Source organism: Columba livia, unplaced genomic scaffold (assembly GCF_036013475.1).
Source record: "Columba livia isolate bColLiv1 breed racing homer unplaced genomic scaffold, bColLiv1.pat.W.v2 Scaffold_141, whole genome shotgun sequence".
NCBI lineage: Eukaryota > Metazoa > Chordata > Aves > Columbiformes > Columbidae > Columba > Columba livia.
The window spans coordinates 293,100-311,142 of NW_027043037.1; the positions used below are offsets into that span (position 1 = coordinate 293,100).

Sequence of the window (18,043 nt, forward strand, 5' to 3'; positions counted from 1 at the left end):
AAATTGCACTAGAAAAGAGTTGAAAGTGTCCTCACATATGTTTTTGTTGAAGCCTTAAGATTTTTGATTTACCCGGAAAAAGTTTCCACAAGAGACTTCTCTGATATTGTTCTTTTTCTCCGTTTTGAAAGATCAGAATAATGGAGCCTTGTGAAGGCTTTTTACTTCTTGTAGTACTGAAAAAACTTGGAGGTTTCTGCATCTGTGGATTTGATCCCACTCTATTTGTTCTTATAGTTTCACCATTCGAGTGTGGGAACTCGATACAGCAACTAAAACAATCCATCCATCTGAATGCTACGCGGGGCAACTGAGAGGAATCAGCGTGTGTGTTCAGGTACGTTTCAGCCAAGATGACTTTGCTAAACTAAGAAACTCTGTACAGACTAGAGAAAAACCACGAGTTTCTCTAATAATGCTGGAAATGTTGGTCCCAAGCGCATGACGGCAGTGAAGTTCCTCAGCATTGGCCATGGCAGTTGATCTCCCACGGCCTCTGGGAAAGAGTGTTCTGGATGCTCCTCAAGAGAAGCAGCACGTCTTACGGTCACGGGCTCCGGCACCCGTATTTTTATGCTTCCAAATATGATCTAGATTTGGTTAGAAAGTGTCTGGCGTTCAGCAGTGTTCTGGATCTGTGCGTGTGATGGAACAGAAACATTGGCTGGGTTCCCCCAGGTGAACTCTTGGCAATCCACTGAACTAAAGCTGTTGATGCAGCCCAGTGTCAGGCGTGGGACACGGGTCTCAGGATCCAGACCGTGATCTCTTTTTCTTTATGCTTTCTTATAGATGACAGACGATGATGGTGATTTTCATCTTGGCACGACGAGTGGAGATGTCCTGAAAGTGAACACAAGCAGCAAGGTGCTGACTGCCTGTGGGCCCCAGAAGAAGAAGTTGAGCATGGTGAGTAGCAGCTCTGTGACTCCAATTCTGTCCTTGTCCTGCTCTTTGTCAGTGACTGAAGGTAGAGCAACCTGCGGGAGAACCATCACAAAGCGGATTCTCAGACTAACGCTTTTCCTGCGCTGTCAGTTCCTTGTGTCTCGGTCTTGATGCTGAAGGCTGAGCCCATTGTCCCGCCTTCGTTGAGCTTCATTTGGCTCAGAATTTGGGTTTTACTTGAATCTCGTGTGTCATCCCACAAACTCTTGTACAATTAATCTGGTAAACGTCATAGAAAGTGAAAAGCAGTAATAAAAATGGAGTAGTTCCTGACTTTTTTGCTTCTTTTAAGAAGATACGAGCTGGAGTGAGACAGAGGACGTTCCTGGGAAGGCTGGTGGAAGCGCTTGTTTGAGAGGCTTTCCCGCACTTACTGCTGTAAGGTCCTATAGTCAGATCTCACAAATGTGTTAAACTGTCTGGACTGAACTTTTCTTTTTGTGTTTGTTCCCCATCCCATTCCCCCACTTCCCTTCGTCTTTTTGCTGTTCTGATTCTGCTACTGGTGAGGCAGAGATCTTACTGAAAAAGGCAGTATAAATCATGTAATTCAAGAGTTTATTGTAATGCGTATGCACAATTTGGACAAAACAAGGTTGCACAGGGTACATTGATTCTATTGCTTTTTCACTTCTGAGTTCTTGACTTCATAACCCCAAGGGTTTTTTAACTGAGCTTTTTTTTGTCTCTGATTGGGACTCGTGGGTCTGAGCATCCTCAAACAGGAGTTATCTCCTGAATAAGGAGCTTCTGACCTGTGGTCGTACAAGAATTCTGCATGCAGGCAGCTGTAATGATAAAACAATCGGCACCAGCTAGAACACTTGTTGTTGATTTCTCGTTATTTGGTGCTAGAAAAGGCTTCTTGTAGCGTCTCGGTCTATCCCTTGCCTAAGCTGGGATGTGTTTTGCGACTGCGTCAGCAGCACGCCCAGCAGCGAGCAGCAGGGGCAGCGCTGCCGCGGGAGGGCCGGCTGTGCTGGTGGGGATGCCGCGGGGCCGCTGTCCTGCGGGGCAGCAGATCTGCTCTGAGAGCAGCACAAGCCCACAGGGGCTGTAAGAGCAGTTCAGCAGTCAGCCCCAAAGAAAACGCTCCTCTGGGCTTGTTTCTCTCAACCTCCTGAACTTTGCTTGGACAGGTGCATCCAAACCATGTACGTGCCCCTTCCAGATGAAATATTTATTGCGTTACAAATGCAGGCCCATGTCTCCGGGATAACTTGGACCCACTGAATCCTTTGAAATACAGTTCAATGTTTATCTGTTCCAGAAGGGTGGAGAAGTTATTACTTGTTTTTCCCACTTATATTGTAGGAATGCAAGTAGTTTTTTTCTGTCTCCCTCTTAAAGGACAGGAATGGATGTGTTTTGTTTTCCTGCTGGCAATGGTAAGTTCGCTGCAGGTGTGTCCCCGTGTGGGGACACCCGCACTGGCCGCGGTTGAGCCCCTTGTCCGGCTGCCCCCCTGCAGGGCTTTGCGTCCACGCAGGACCCGTGGCTGCTCTGTGCTGTCTCTTAGGCCAAGGTCTTGGTGACTGTCACCTCCCCTTCCAATGCCTGCGTGCTTTGAGTCCTTCTCCATCTCGCAGCACGTGCACCTCGCCCAGAGCCCCTGGTTGAAGCCACCCGAGGGCCTGAACTCCCGTGTCCTCAGGGCTGAGGGAAAGGTGCCAAATGCACTTGAAACAAAACTTCACCAAAAATACACTTCTGAGAGCACTGCTAAAGAAGCCGTCAGGCAGGGTCACGAGCAGGATGCTGTGCCGTTTGGGGGTCCAAAAGAAAAAGCCAAGGCTCAAAGCCAGAGCACAGTCCAGTGCGTACTGTGAGGGGTTTTATCGTAAGGCAGATCCATAGGAACGGCAGTTTGTGGCAGAGACCTTTGGAGCATCATGAGCTTCAGCTGACATGGCTTCTGAGAGTGAAAAGCTGAGGGAAAACAGGCCCCTTGACTGTGCAAGAGGCTGACAAGGTGTTGAGGAGAAGGGAAGATCCAGAAGTGGGTCTCATCACAGCCGCCTGCCAGCCTTGTGGACGAGCCCTGAGCTGGTAGGCGCTAATCTGGCTTCAGCTTGGGTTTATTAGCGTAATGTGGTGGCAGCTTCTTAGGATGTGGCACTGGTCGTTGGGGGAGCCGGGAGAGAAAAGGAGACATTCCCGTTGGATGGAAATAGCGAGGAGTCCTCCCAGTCTCCTCCTTTCCCCTCCCGCTTCAAACAGGCGTTCCTGTTCACAGGCTTTTCGGTCAGACGCGCTCAGCCCCGTCACCCCTTCTCCTCTTGCTCTCTCCCTCGCTCTTCCCAATGCGCTTCCCTTGTGCCCGAGGAGGGGAATGCACCAGGGCAAACCCGTGTTGCTGCGTCACTGGGAAGGCGCTGGGACGTTTTTCTCTGCAGTTACTGTCAGTGCCTCGGCCACAGATCCCCTCTCATACTTTCCAGCTCTCTTTCCCAGCTCCGTGCTGTGATTCCCTTTCCGCCCACCCCCTGCACATCTCTGCACACAAATCACGCCTTGTCACTGGACTGTCAACAAGTGCTCGCTGGACACACGTAGGATCTCGTGTTTTATGGCAGAAATTTCCAGTTGTAGCCTCACCTCCAGTGCCGAAAGAGGTATTTTGTAGATGTTTTTTCGAGTCAAAACCACAGCGTTTATCAAAACAAAACTATTTGCATCCTTGTTTCCACACAATTTAGTCCATCCCGTTGCTAACCAAGACATCTTGTGCGTCTTTCTTGAAAATGTACCTTGCATTAGCACTTGTACCAAAACTTCTCCCCTCCGGAGCCACGCATTGCAATGCTGTCTGTGTTTGAGAACAAACCTCTGCAACCCGTGTTCACCAGTTGCACCGGGGAATTACGATCCGGTGGCAAAGCATGAAACTGCAAACCTGGAGTCCACAGCCACCCCACGCCGAGCACATCTGTAAAGGGTTTAGATACTGCGGGGTGAGGAGGCGATTCTATTGAAAACAAGGTGGGGCACCCTTAAAGGAACTTTGCCTTTAGATACATAAGAACGTGTTGATTGTATAGACACGATCTGAAGATTTCTTGGTTTCTGTTTTGAAGAGGAGTGGCAAAATAGTTTGTTATGATGAAGCAACTTGTTTTCCATCTGCCTGGAATGAAGTTTAAGTGCCTGTCTCTAAGGTGTATAAAGACTGGAATAAACAGCAGCATTAATTTTGCTCCCTGCCGCGGGCCTGAGGAGCTGTAAGGCACCCGTTGGAATGTGAAGAGGGATGTACAATTGCAAACGCATGTTCAGAAGTAGTTGGAGTGATTTGCATTGTAAAAAGAAATAAATATTGACAGGAGATGCGCTGGAAGAGTTCACAGAGCGCTCAAGAACTTTGCAAGAGATCCGAGTGGGACAAAGAGCAGGAATCCCTGCAGGAAGGGACCGGGCAGGCTGCAGGTCTGATGGGGTTTTTATTTATAGTCGTACTTGAAAGCGCTGGTTTCTTTGGGTGAGCAGTCAATAATGAATGGAGATATTTTTAACCTCCTACGTTAGACTCTGCATTTCACCTACAAGAGCACTGGCAGCTGTAATCAGATAAACTCCGTAGTCATAGGTTGCATTTGTAATGCTGCCACCTGCCATAACGCTGAACCCAAAGGGCGTCTGAGGTGGAAGATTTTACAGGCAAAACCGCAGACCAGGAGCTCAGCAGCCAGGTGATGGGCCCGTGATAACAGGGGACTCGCCAAACGCTGCCAGCGCCTCGGAGGAAGTTTCCAGAAGCATTGCTCAGAAACCGCTCTGCTTGTGGATCGTCTTTCTAATGCAAAAGAATCCCTTTGTTCTTGTGCGTTTGCTGAGAATATTTGCACGAAACCCGGCGCCGCTGCCGCTGTGAGAATGTGGCAGAAGATCCTCTCCGCAGGTCGTGTTTGTCACCCGTCAGGAGACTGCGGATGTGCTGCTGCTGGAGCCGGCGAACGGGGAACTCAGTGCTGGTGAATCACAGAGCGGGAGAGCATGTGTCAGGTTCTTTTCTGCAGCCCATGGTTGTTTGATCCTCAAGTTAAATCGTCTTTAAGCCGATGCGTAGGTAGGTGTGAGGCTGCCTGCATTGCCAGTGCTGGAATGCACAGTAACGCTTATGGTGATTTGGGGTTTTTTCCTTTAAAACGCATAAGCAAGCCTTTAAAAACAACCAATTGCTTCTATTTGCGTGGATAATCGAAGCAAAGGAATTTTCCCAGATTCATCAGAGCTCGCCTGTGGCTTTTTCCGTGTCCTTTCTGGGTCTAAACAGCTCAGATGTCCATTTTGTTTTCTCTTCTTTCTTCACTTCTTCTCTCTCCTTCCTTAGACCTTCAGTCCTTTCCGCGAACAAAACCAACACTTTGTGGCTTTGGTTTTTCTAAACCCTCTGAAGGTGTTAAATGCTGAACATTTCCCGGGCTTAGGCCAGATTAATGCTTGAGAAGCACAGGAAGGCTGGGGGTGCTGCTTAGATGTCAGACTTTGAATCCTAAAGCAGCGACATCTGTGTGTGTTCCCCAGTCACAAGTCAAGCCCACGACAGGGGTTTCTTCCTGGGGAATAAATACAGAATTACTCTGAGTCGCCTCTTGGTCGCTCTTTGAGAATTGACTTCTTGGTGCTTTCACAACACTAAATGCTGGAGCTGGGCATTGTTTTTCCCCGAAGAGCCACCACCAAACAGAAATTGTTGTTTTCCCATAATGGCTCGGGCTTAAAGGAGAAACAATCTGAACGTTGCGAACCTGCTGGTGGGATCCCAAGGGCTGGCAATGGTGCTTATGAACCTGGGAGCGGCAAATGCTGCTGGAGTCTGGACTGTGACTTACGGTGTCAGTCCAACAGCTCCTGCCCGTCCCTGCGGGTCTGTCTGGGCGGAACAGCCGCCGGCCACAGGTTCTGCAGGCGCCTCTGGGACGGGAACTTCGTTTTCAGTTCCAGTTTGGTGGCACAAAGCTCCTTTATTTCATGGTTTTGTCCTTTCCATTTCACTCATGCAGAAGTTCGCCCAAGCTCGTAGGGATATTTTCCCAAGTTAGAATATCAGGAGAGTCCAGCGTAGGGCAACAAAGGTGATGAAGGGAGTGGAGCACCTCCCTTATGAAGAAAGGCTGAGGGAGCTGGGTCTCTCTAGTTTGGAGAAGAGGAGGCTAAGGGGGGACCTTATTAATGTCTATAAATATATAAAAGGTGAGTGCCCTGAGGATAGAGCCAGGCTCTTCTCAGTGGCAAACAATGACAGGACAAGGGGTAATGGGATCAAGCTGGAACACAAGAGGTTCCACTTAAATTTGAGAAGAAACTTCTTCTCAGTGAGGGTGCCAGAGCACTGAACAGGCTGCCCAGGGGGTGTGGAGTCTCCTTCTCTGCAGACATTCAAAACCCGCCTGGACATGTTCCTGTGCGACCTCACCTGGGCGTTCCTGCTCCATGGGGGGATTGGACTGGATGATCTTCTGAGGTCCCTTCCCATCCCAAACATACTGTGATACTGTGATACTGTGATTTAACCCCACAGAAGTCATTTCACTCCTCTGGCAGCCTATCTTGGAGTCTCTTGGTGATTTTCAAGAATGAATCTGTTGTACATGGAACAGTAATATTACTTCCCAGGTGGCAGAACTGAAGCAGATCTGACTCTTCTTACACTTGTATTTTGTGGAAGGCTGAGGACTGTTTTCATTTGTTTGGGTGTTTTTTGTTGATTTTGTTGTCATGCATTTTTTTCCTGTAGCCTGGTACTTTATCCACCGAACAGCATTTCTCCTTTTCCAGTGGCTGGCCTCCCGTTGATCTGCTCTGCTCAGTAACAGCAGAAACCCGTGTTGACCATGGGCTGACTCATTTCCAAAGCTTTCCTGTGACAAACGTATTTGATTCCTAATAGGTGGGAGATGGGATTGCATCTTTCAGGCAGAGAGAGAGGCCTGAGACGCAGAGGATCACCCTAAAAAGAGCTGTAGGAAAGACCATTGAAGCTGAGTTGTATCCTCTGTTGTTTTCGTGGCTGTTGGATGAAGGACACGCGGAAGGAAAAGCGCGAGTGCCGCTCCACGATGTGGGTATCGCTTGCTGCGATGAGGTCAGGCTCTGTACGTGGTCCCAGCTGCTCTGAAGAATCCAAGATAATGCTGTTTGCTCGCTCCTCGTACTGTATTAGTTCATATAGACCTGCAATTAATAACTCGTTTCTCCCTTCTCCCTCTAGAGAGCCACTCTTTAGCCCAGGTCAGTGACAAAACACTGACAAAGCCATATTGGAGTGAGATAAGCACCGCCGTCGGGAGCCCGGTAGAGACTCCGTTGTGCTGTTCAGCGTGGCTGCAGCAGCAAGGAGCCTCTGCTCCCATCCGATTGCGTTTTCATCCTGTTTTCTCCTAGGGAGTCACAGCTTTGCTTTTGCCGAAGACAGGAGGTTTAATAGTCGGCACCGGAGAAGGGACTGTAGCTCTCTGTACAGGCTCAGACTGCCAAGTAAAGAAGTGAGTTTGTAGATGGAAGAATCAGGAGGGGAGAGGTGACAATTCCTCCAAAAGGGTCACGGTATGAGAACCAATCGTTTCTATGGAAAGGCATAATCCAAGTCAGTCTCAGTTTTTCAGTCCTGCAGACACAATACACGGTCTGGTTCCAGCATCATGAGGTTGGAGCAAACTGAAAATGACTGCGTGCGTTTGCAGGGAAGTGCCCTCTGATCCTTCCTTGTAAATGACTGTTGTTTCCTTTGGAGCAGTAGGAGTCAGATCCTAAATTGATGCCAAGCCAGACAGATTTGTTGAAGTCAATAGAATGATGCTTATTTACGCCGGGTGAGAAAGAGTAGTAGTTGCCATCTCCAAAAGGGTTTGTTGGGGGTCATGGGATTGTAAAGCAGGGCTCTGCTAATTTTATAGGCACGTGTCTGGAAGTGCTGGAGTATTTGCAAGGCTTTTTTCTGCATACCAGATAGAAAGCTGCAGGCGTCATTTCCCCATACGTGATTTGAAAATTGGGCTCACACCTACTCATTTGGCATTGCTTGAATATCCCCTTCAAGTGTACAGTTCTGCAAGCTTAGCTTTGTACGACTGAAACTATTCCCAGAAGGTCTAAACTGTCTGGAAATATCCTTGGAAGTGGGATATTGAAGTGCACTTGAGCAAGAATATCAACAAAGCTGTTGTTACCTTAGGCCCTGGTGCAGGAAATCAAGTCTCCAAAGCGCTGCCTGTGCCAGCCCTGGCAGAGCAGCAGGTGGGACGGGCAAGATCATGGCAAGCAGGAAACGTGACTGGGAATGGAATGTTAGTCCTGCCCATGCTCTTGCGTCTTGATATCACAGCCTAGTGCGGAGCTTTTTGGGGAAACAGCGACAGTCGAATTCTCGAGAAGCTGGAAGATGAAAGTTCCTCGAGGTCAATGTATGGCCAAACCTTTGCTTTCTTTGCACAGGAGAATGCGAGTTGAAGGTGCTGTCACTTCCCTGACGTGTAGAGGTCGGGACGACCAGTTCTTTACAGGGACAAATAAAGGCCAGATGTACCGCAGTGCCTTCGCTACATTTAAAGAGGAGCTGGTCGCCGTCTGTCACACCGAAGCCGTCAACGACATTGTTTTTCCCGAGTGAGTATAACGGGCTGGGCTGTATTTGGCTGGTGCAGAAGCTTGAGGAGCTGCCGCTGAGGTCAGGGTGCCTGTGTGCGCAGCTTTTACCACAGGAACCCAGAGCCTGGTACCATCTGTTGGGATGATTGATACGGGCGATGCTGTCACCTGCCCAAAAAACGCCGGGGTGACGGTGAGCAGCTGCTTCAAAGCAGAAGGCAGCAGTTCAGTTGGAGCGCTGGAAAAATCACTGATCTGCAGAAAGGATGATAAGTAAAAAGACCTGAATTATTGATGTTTGGGCACCGGCAGGGATGGCAGCCTCCCCCTTTTGTCCCAGGGTCGCTCTGCATTTGTCTTGTGAACGCACAGCAAATGTTCCCTTCCTGGGTAGTAGCATCGTGACTCTTTCTTTTGTTTTTTTAAACCCACAGTGGATCATCTCTCCAGATGGAAAATGGGATTTTGATGCAAATGAACATTTTTGGCGTATTTTTATTGCTTCGCTTCTCGGCCCAGCACAAAGGATCAGATGTCACCGAGGTGCAGGGAGTGCAGGGTGCAGGAAGCGCTCCTCCCTGCCTGCCGCCAGCCTCAAACCCACATCTTCTCATTTAATGAGAAAATCAGGTGGAGCTTTAGGGTGATGTGCTGCTGATACCGCTGATTGACACGCCTGTGTCACAGCCATTAGTGCTGACTGTAAGGACTACAGGACTACAGCCTTGCGTAGATGTTTGAACTTCTTATCTGTTGCCTGCTCTTGAACAAAGCCTATTGCTGATGGGGAAATACGGGCTTAATTTCCCTGCTCTGGCTTATTTCAGAATCCTTCACTTGCTGATGTTATCCTGGTTGATAAAGCACCCGTGCAAGCTGGGCTTGAAAGAGGCCACACTTGTGTTGTGCCGGTTTTCTCTGTCCTGGTTCCTCTTTCTGGGCATTGATGGTGCTGTTGAACAAAAGCTCGCGGTACCTTTCTAGATGTCACTTTCTGTTGCATCCCTAGGACGAGTGGCTTAGAGCTTATTTCAAAGCACTGTGTCCCATGGCTTTTGAAATGCTGCAGGTCTTGTTTTATTCCAACATTTATAACAAGTATATTATGAACAGACTTTGCCATCATTTCTATTGCCTTCAGCGCTGTTGAATGGGAATCATCCAGTAAGCAAGATAACAAATGACATCTTTACAATGTGAGGCTGCTGTTAGTGGCTGATGTTAAACCTGGGCAGTCAGCACTTTTACACCCACTTTTGTGTCTATTCTATAGAACACATGAAGTTGTTTAGAGATTGAATATGGGGAATAAACGTCACAGCTTCAGCAGAAAGAGTTCTTTTAGTTTAACAGCCAGAATCCAAAAGCAATTACATTTCAACAGTGTGTTTGGGACCGTAGCTCTGCGGGCTCATCTGCAGTACAGTGGTTTTCACGGGTATGCTGGTGATCTAACAGCGTGGGCCTTATGTGGGAACTTCTTTATAAAAAGGGGTTGGTTTGGAAAGGAAAGAGCGACAACAGTGTGAGGAAAGTCTGTGCGCCCGGGCAGTCTCTTTCTTTCTGTTCATCAGCTTGGAATGACGGGAAAATCCGCGCCTTCGTGCCCGCTACGGGAGAGCCAATGTACGAGATCAACAACGCCCATAACCTGGGAGTGACGGCAATTGCTGCGACCAGCGACTGCAAACAGATCATTAGCGGAGGAGGTGACGGGCAGGTCATTTGTGCTTCAAAACCTGGAGCAGCTTCGTGCGCTCATCACAGGGCCTGCGAATTGCCTGGAAGTGCTCAGTCAGAACGGGAGCTGTTCTGAGCTGCCGCTTGAGCCAAGGGCTGAGTTCAAAGATATCAGCTTTTGAGATGTGCTGTTGTTCTCAGAGGGCATCATGTAAAACAGTGCCCCGATTTCTTCTGGCATGGCCGTTTTGGAAATCCTTCTAATGCAGAATATGCTCTTAATCCTTTTGTTCATTTGTCTCTCCCCTCTATTTGGCTGTATTTGTGCAGCTGAGACAGAATTACAACTAAAGGTTGGTTAAGCAGAAAGGAGAACCGCAGGGGCGCACTTGCAGTACTCGTTGGGAACACAAAAAAGCTGCTCTGCGATGCCAATGGTTCTGTCAGAATCAGTTCTCAGGAAGCTGTGACTTCAGGGTTGCTGAAGGGATCGGGATGCTCTGAGCTTTGAGCAAGTGGCAACTGGACATCCAGATCCCTTCGGGAACTCGGCATCAGCCTCGAAAGCGTGGAAGGTCAGCTCTTCTCTGCCTTTGATGCCCGTGTCGAAATGTCTAAATTTTCCCTGGGATTTGGCCTTAGTGGAATGTCGAGGTGAACAGACATTGCAATGTTTGGCACTAGTGGGACAGGACGTGCAAGGTGTGAAGGATCAAGGCCTCAAAGCAGAAAGATTTTGGCTGTTACCAGCACAGGGAAAAGAGGTGCTTTCAGGCACGTGTTTCACATCGAAGCTTTAAAGAGCTGTTTTGTATTTCCTTCCTGGCACTCTCTGTAGGACAAATAGCGGGTAGGTCCTTTCTATTCCATTGCAGCAGCTTTGTGCTTTGATCTTGAAAGCACCACTGGCAATAGATAATGGACTGGGTGGTTTTTCCTGATCAAGAGCTGTGTAAAATGAAGCATGGGAGAGCGGGCACTTGGCAAAACCAAGGCCTGGGGTTGATGGCCACGAATTCCTGAAGCAAGTGGATTACACTGTGGAGAACTCAGTTGAGCTTCACAGGTCAGCTGCACCAATAACCCACAGGCCAATGGAGACGGTTGGGACTGAGCTGCTGTACGTGTTGGCAGAGAAAGGCAGAGTTCAGGAAAGCTCCTCCTGAGCTCCGGCAGGACCAGCTGGTACCAGAGCAGATGTGTGTTGCTGATTTTCAGGTGAGGATCTGGAATATTGGTGAGAAAACCCAGAAGCTGAGGGAAGTTCTGAAGGAGCACAGAGGTGCCGTGTCCTGCATCAAGACTAATAAGAACGACAAAGAGGGTGTCACAGCCAGCCTGGACGGAACGTGCGTCATCTGGGATCTTGAGTAAGGCGACAGATTAGTATTGCGAAGGCACTTGGAGTGCTGGTAATATCTGTAGGGTCACTGTGCCCGGTTTGGGACACCACAGAGCGAGGAGGAGGGGAAAAAGAGCATTAAGAGATGAAAACTTCTAGAAAGAACAATCGGGTCAGGGAATGTAGAACCTCCAGTTCGAGAAGCTTTTCAAAAAAGCTCAGACAAACCTTTGTCTGCGGTTGTTTTCCTGTGCGGGATCCTGCTTGGCCAAGGTGGAGCGGGTGAGTTCCCAAGTTTCCCACTAGCTCTGTTTTCCAGAACTTTGTGACTCGTGTCGAGCTCTTGCGGATCTGCAGACTTTCTGCACTGGGGTAAGGCCGAGGACACCTTGGCATAGGGAACAGCACCTGGAAAGCATTCTGGGTTTAAACATTTCATTTTGTACGACAGCAGATCAAGAGTCCTACAGGGCAGCTGTGATGGAAACAGAACTGATAGCCTAACGGGCTTCATGGAACCCTGAACTCAGAGCAGTGCCTGAGAATATCCAAGGAGAGAGATCTGATGTACAGCACAGGCAGAGACATTCCAGGCAGGCCAAGTTTGGGTTTTGACGCTGTTGCTCTGTCTCATTTTGGGGTGTTTTGCAGGCGTTACGTGAGAAAACAAATGATCCTAGACAACACATTGTTCAAATGCGTGTGTTACCATCGCGGAGAGTACCAGATCATCACCAGTGGAACAGACAGAAAGGTGAGCAAAGCTGCAGGAACTCTGCAGTGCACAACACACGGTCTGGCGCTGGTTCTGGGGTGAAACTCCTGTCCCTGCACAGCAGGTTGTGTCCCAGGGCGGTGCTGAAACCCGTGTGCTGCTCACGGCCAGCTGAGCGCCCCGCTCTGCTCTGCTCTCTGGATTGTGTACTGGGAAGTGCTCGATGGCTCCGCAATCAGAGAAGTGCAAGGCTCTCTGTCGAGCTCCATCAACGGGATGGACATCACATCGGACGGGGCGTCCTTTGTCACAGGTGAGTGCGTGGTTGGAGCTGGAGAAAGGAGGTCGTATTAAGACCAGGAAAAGCAAGGCAGTGAACCAAGGATCTCAGTACAGTGCGAAAAAGCTGAAAAAAGGGGTCAGCTAAAGGGGAAAAGAACACGAATCACCGAAGAAAAATACTGTGGTTCAAGCTGTAGTTCAGACTGGGAAGATGCTGCTGTAGCTCACTGGGATCTGCTGGTGAAGGTCCTGAGCCCTTCACTGGACACTGACCCCAGCAGAACAGAAGCAGTTTTTGCCATAATGCCCAAGAAAACATATCCTGCTCTTCCTAGGAACACCGAAGCGTTCCCCTGCCTGGGAGCGGGGAACAAAAAGCAGCAGAACTCGGTGTATCACAGTATCACAGTATGTTTGGGATGGGAAGGGACCTCAGAAGATCATCCAGTCCAATCCCCCCATGGAGCAGGAACGCCCAGGTGAGGTCGCACAGGAACATGTCCAGGCGGGTTTTGAATGTCTGCAGAGAAGGAGACTCCACACCCCCCTGGGCAGCCTGTTCAGTGCTCTGGCACCCTCACTGAGAAGAAGTTTCTTCTCAAATTGAAGTGGAACCTCTTGTGTTCCAGCTTGGTCCCATTACCCCTTGTCCTGTCATTGTAATCGTTTGTTCTTCCTCTGTGCCTGACGCAGGTGGTGACGACCATCTGGTGAAGCTGTGGGACTATAAGGAGGGCACGGTGACTCACGTGGGAGTGGGCCACAGCGGCAACATCACCCGCCTCAAGATCTGCCCCGCGAACAAGTACATGGTGAGCGTGAGCGCGGACGGTGCCGTCCTCATCTGGAAACAGCCCAGCTCGGGCTGACAGCCGGTGCCGGAGCTGCTGGGCTGCTGCTTCCCCGGCCGGCCCTGGAAATGCTCTTTTCTTACCACTCAGTTTGTTGTCAATCGTTTGTTCTCTTAGAGTAAACAGGATATTTCTACTCCCTGGTATGCATTTACCAGGTCCTTAGATACCCTTTCTAGCTCAATTTTTTTCAGGGGAGCTAAGAATGTGCTGTTTGTTTTGGATTCATCACTTCCGAAAATCACCTTGGCAGTTGTTGTAACAGTTTGCGTTGTTCCTGCCGCCTTTCCTGCCCGTCTCAGCATCATCTGCCTTGTACGTCTACTCATTTGTGGGCTCTCTCTTGCTTTCACATGGTCTCTCTCTTCTCTGCACTGTCCTGTCTCTTATTTAATGAATAACTTGTTGTTTCAATTCAGTCTGCTGTGTTTAGTGCAGACAGCAGTGCAGGCAGTGGTGCAGACAGGCGTGTAGACAGTGGTGCAGGCAGCGCACAGGCAGTGGAGCAGAGAGCGGAGCAGGCAGCGCACAGGCAGCGCACGGGCAGACTACAGGCATCTCCCGCACCCACCGGCATCTCCAGCACCCACCGCACCCCCTGCCCCGCACATCCCACCTGCACCCTGTGCCCCCCACACTCACTGGGACCCCCTGCTGCTCCCAGCACCCCCAGCTCCCAGCACCCTCTCCTGTGCCACGTCCTCCCCATGGGCCTTGCTCTGCCCTGCCAAATGCCCCCAGCCCCGCTGTCCCTCCAGCCCCACTGCCGGCACCCACCTCCTGCCTTCAGCTGAGCTCTGACCTCCCTTGGGTGGGCGAACTCACTGTCCCGGCCGCCCTCACGGAGCCCAAGAGTGAGCGCCGTGCTGGTCTTGGTGGCGCCACCGGGGGATGGTGCCACCGGGGGATGGTGCCACCAGGGGATGGTGCCACCAGGGGATGGTGCCACCAGGGGATGGTGCCATGGGAGCCCAACCCAGTGGCCTCAGGCCCTGTGGCTGAGTGCATGTCACATCTCTGCAGGGCACAGGCCAGTGTGCTGCGGACCTGCATCCATTTTAGGGACAAGGACAGGACAGCACTTTGATCCTGGCGTGGCAGCCCCCTATGCTCAGGGACACATGCCTGTGGGGTGACATTTCCCCAGGGACTTGCTGCTGCAATTAAACTGCTGCTGCCATGAAACTTTGCAAAGCGCTCAGAGGAGCTGCTGAGGGGCTGGACCTGCACTGGTCAGGGTTTCTGGCGCTGCTGGGGGAGCTCATTGCCTTTAATTTCCCTGTAGCAAAGTCCCCAGCTCTTGCAGCACTGCGCACAGGATTTCCATGCCCTCTGCTCCCAAACACGCAGGTTCCTTGGGCACAGAGAGGCAAACAAACCCGACCAAACAGAAAAAAAAACCCCAAACTTGCAGCCTTTGCTTTGAATTTCCTCCCTTCAGGTGGTTTTCTGCATCTGCCATGAACTGCCACCTGATTTTAGTTTTATTTAACCTGTCTAAACAAGATGTTAAAAATCAGAAGCGAGTGCGTGGCTCATGTTGTTTGAAGGCCATCGGGGGTGGCCTTGCTCCCTCTGCTGCCAGGAGAGCGGGGCTGGGACAGGCGAGGTGGTGGCCAGAGGGGTCTTGGCTCTGGGGGGTCCCGGGGGTGCTGGAGCTCTGAGCCCTGCCCTGACGTGCTGGTTTGTGCTTTCTCTGTTGGCTCTGAGCAGCTGCTGCCAGCCCAGGCTTGGAGACAGGTCCTTGGGGAGCCCAAGCTCTGCCTTTTGGGGAGCTCCATGGGGAGATGGGGGCAGAATGCTCTGGGGAACCCTGTCAGCAGCTGGGGACGCCCTGAGGGGCTGGGGGGAAGGAGGAGAGGGGACAAGGAGGGGGCAGCCTCGGGGAGGGGGAGCTGGCAGGGCTTTGGGTGGAGGGGCAGAGCTTGGCAGGGCAGGCAGCACCCCAGCACTGTGTGGCAGAATGCAAACCCCCCTCCCTCCTTCAGGATGGCACATCTCCCCCTTTTCTCTGCTACTTGAGGCTAACAGCTTCTTTTGTTTGGCCCGGAGCACCCTGGCTCCTGGGCCATTGGGAGAGGGGAGTGCCGAGCCGCTGGGCGCCAGCGGCCAGGGTAAGGCTTCAGGGGCACCCGCAGCCAGTGTGGGGGGTGCAGAGAAGCTTCTAGAGTGCCTACAGTCAGATCTGATCAGATAAAAACGGGACGCTCGTCGAGACCCGGCCCCATTTTGTGTGGGGGTCTCTCGGAGTACGAGCTCAGCCACTGCCGCCAGGAGAGCCCCCTCCCTGGGATGGAGACTCCGCTTGCCTCGCCGCTGTTCTAGTTGAATTGAGTTTTGTGGGCTGGGCTGTGTTTCTGATTCTGTAGACCATATCCAGGATTCCTACCTTATCGTAAAAGCTCTGCAAGTTGTATACGAGCTCATATTGTAGAGAACTGAAAATTAGTCCTGTTAGTTCTCAGTAAGTTCTTATCTTATCTTGAAAGTGCTGAGAAGGTACATTTGCTATCATCCAAGAATTTGTATAATTTTATACGAAGTGCGCATGTGCTGTGACGAAAGGTGAAAAGTACACTAGTGATGAAGACTACTTACTTCATCCTGAAGACCCCCTGAACGACCACCAGAGGACACTGCGCATGCTTAGAGTAGTTCCAAGGTGTTGCAACTGATATTGTGAAATAATTGTGTAACCTAATGAATATGCAATATACACGTTGTAACTTCAATGAATATGTATGTAACCAAATTGTATAAAATGGTGAAGTTTGAATCAGTGGTCGGAACCAGCTTTGGGTGCGAGCCCCTGGTTTCCCAGCGCTGAAATAAAGCACCACATATAACTATGCCCGTGGTTCTGTGTCCCGAATGCTGACACCGCCACGGGTGTAAGTAAAACTTCTCGCAGGATTGCGAGTATATTTATACTTTCCGTGCACATATGCACGTATAACTTTCCGCGCTCCATTTGAGCGCGTATAAATTGACCCTCGCCGAATCGCGGGTGTATTTTCCTCCCGTGCACATATGCACGAGGAACTTTCCGTGCGCATTTGCCCCTTGGGGGGCTGGTGGGAACCCCCTGGCACGTGGCTCCATCAGGGACATGTCTGGTCCACTCCCCGGTCTCAGCTGCTCCGCTTCAGTTGGAGAGTGCAGAGTGCCAGCTCTGCTGGGCTGAGCATCCCCGGTTTTGGGGTGCAGGAGGTTTGCTCAGGGGCTTTCCTCCTGCCTGTGCAGGCAGGGCAGGCAGGGCTGGCAGCTCCCATGCCCACGGGCCACACTTTTGCTTGGCTGTATGAACAGCCCTTGTCTCTTGTAGGGCCTTGGGTGGCTGGGCTGGCACCGCCGGCATCGCCTGGCTGGGGAAACTGAGCGCCCATCAACTCGAGCTGCCCGGTGCTTTCCTGCGACTGCAAAGCGCTGCGACACGGCGGCTGTGGGCACCCCGGGGCGGGGCACGAAGCTGCTGCGTCCCCCCAGTTCTGGATCCCCCGACCCAGAGCAAAGCGCTCCCCTCCTCCGGCTGCCGACAGCCAGCCCGGCTTCTTGCACAGCCCCCTGGCTCCCCCCTCACCCCGTCCCCCCAGTTAGTGCCAGAGGGTGCTTCTGAAGCCCATGGACACCTCAGCCCCAGCCGGGGTGCAGGATGGGCCTCTGCTGGCTCTGCCCTGGTGCCCACTGGTTTGCTCCCCGTGCTCCCTCTGGGGACCCTGGATACCACTGGATCCACCTGGGCACCCCAAAGCGCCTTTTTAGCACTTATTTTTCTCCTGGAAAAGCAAACACAGGGGGCTTTCTGCCATCCTGCCCCAGGGACCCCCACTCAGACCACAGCGGCGCTTGGTTGCCCATCGGCATTTATTGCAGCCGCTGCCTGCTCAGCGCCCGGGGCGGTGGGACCGGGGCCGGGACCCCCGTCCTGCCCGGCTGTCAGGGGGTTGTTTCGCTGCGGGGGGGCTGGATGGGCGGCAGCAGCTTCGGTGCCTGGGTGAGGCGTCCGGGAGATGAGGCTGGTCGGCGCTTCAGCACGGCTAACAGCAGCGGGGAGGCGGTGCCTGGGGGCGAGGGGCAGGGTCAGCCACAGACACCCACCAACAGGGTCCTGCCCCCACCCTGAAGCACACAGGCTGTTGTCCCACACTGCCCAGCACCACCCCACATGTCCCCCCAGCTCCCTCCAGCTCCACCACGAGGACCGGCTGCCCCAGCAGCCAGTGCTGCCCCCACAGCCCAGCCCAGAGCCCAGACCCCCGTCCAACCCTGCCCAGCTGTGGGCACAGACCCGTCCCCCCAGACAGCGGGGTGTCCTCTGCCCCCCGGTGCCCTGACAGGGCCATACTTTTCTGGCTCCTCGAGGTCGAGGTCTCTGGGGTGGCCGTTGGTGTTGTGGGCAGCTGAGAGCCCCCCATCATGGAGAGCTGCTCGTCCTGCCGCTTCCCATCAGTGCCGTCCTGGCCCGACAGCTGCATCGCGTCCTTCTGGGAAGGGGAGAGCGTGTGACCCAAACACGGGGCCCCGTTCCGCATCCCCCAGCAACCCTCCCCCAGCCAGCTCTCCCCGGGGAAACTGAGGCACAGATCCCCCCGCAGGCTCAGCATCCCCCTCCCCACCTCTGTCATCCCTACCTTGTTG

The 18,043-nt window shown here is 51.9% G+C and overlaps 2 protein-coding genes and 1 long non-coding RNA gene across 3 annotated transcripts; all 3 read left to right on the plus strand.

Moving 5' to 3' along the window:
• Positions 1-248: 248 nt before the first annotated feature.
• LOC135577825 (uncharacterized) lies at positions 249-7,487 on the plus strand. Its single transcript, XR_010469354.1, has 3 exons — positions 249-337; positions 793-909; positions 7,333-7,487. It is a non-coding gene; the product is annotated as an uncharacterized LOC135577825 (long non-coding RNA).
• Positions 7,488-9,901: 2,414 nt separating this feature from the next.
• Positions 9,902-12,447, plus strand: LOC135577820 (cilia- and flagella-associated protein 52-like). Its single transcript, XM_065047941.1, has 4 exons — positions 9,902-10,255; positions 11,434-11,585; positions 12,209-12,311; positions 12,394-12,447. The coding sequence occupies exons 1-4, from the start codon at positions 10,004-10,006 to the stop codon at positions 12,445-12,447; spliced, it is 561 nt and encodes a 186-aa protein (XP_064904013.1). The 5' UTR covers positions 9,902-10,003.
• Positions 12,448-12,478: 31 nt separating this feature from the next.
• LOC135577824 (uncharacterized) lies at positions 12,479-13,885 on the plus strand. The gene is made up of 3 exons (XM_065047946.1): positions 12,479-12,585; positions 12,890-13,033; positions 13,248-13,885. The coding sequence occupies exons 1-3, from the start codon at positions 12,549-12,551 to the stop codon at positions 13,421-13,423; spliced, it is 357 nt and encodes a 118-aa protein (XP_064904018.1). The 5' UTR covers positions 12,479-12,548; the 3' UTR covers positions 13,424-13,885.
• The last annotated feature ends 4,158 nt before the right edge of the window (positions 13,886-18,043 follow it).

Coding starts and splice junctions, on each gene's coding strand:
- LOC135577824 (XM_065047946.1), top strand. CDS start 12,549: ATGGACATCACATCGGACGGGGCGTCCTTTGTCACAG. Junction 12,586..12,889: donor CGGGGCGTCCTTTGTCACAG/GTGAGTGCGTGG, acceptor TGCTCTTCCTAG/GAACACCGAAGCGTTCCCCT. Junction 13,034..13,247: donor CATGGAGCAGGAACGCCCAG/GTGAGGTCGCAC, acceptor TGCCTGACGCAG/GTGGTGACGACCATCTGGTG.
- LOC135577820 (XM_065047941.1), top strand. CDS start 10,004: ATGTGGGAACTTCTTTATAAAAAGGGGTTGGTTTGGAAAGGAAAGAGC. Junction 10,256..11,433: donor GCGGAGGAGGTGACGGGCAG/GTCATTTGTGCT, acceptor GCTGATTTTCAG/GTGAGGATCTGGAATATTGG. Junction 11,586..12,208: donor TGCGTCATCTGGGATCTTGA/GTAAGGCGACAG, acceptor GGTGTTTTGCAG/GCGTTACGTGAGAAAACAAA.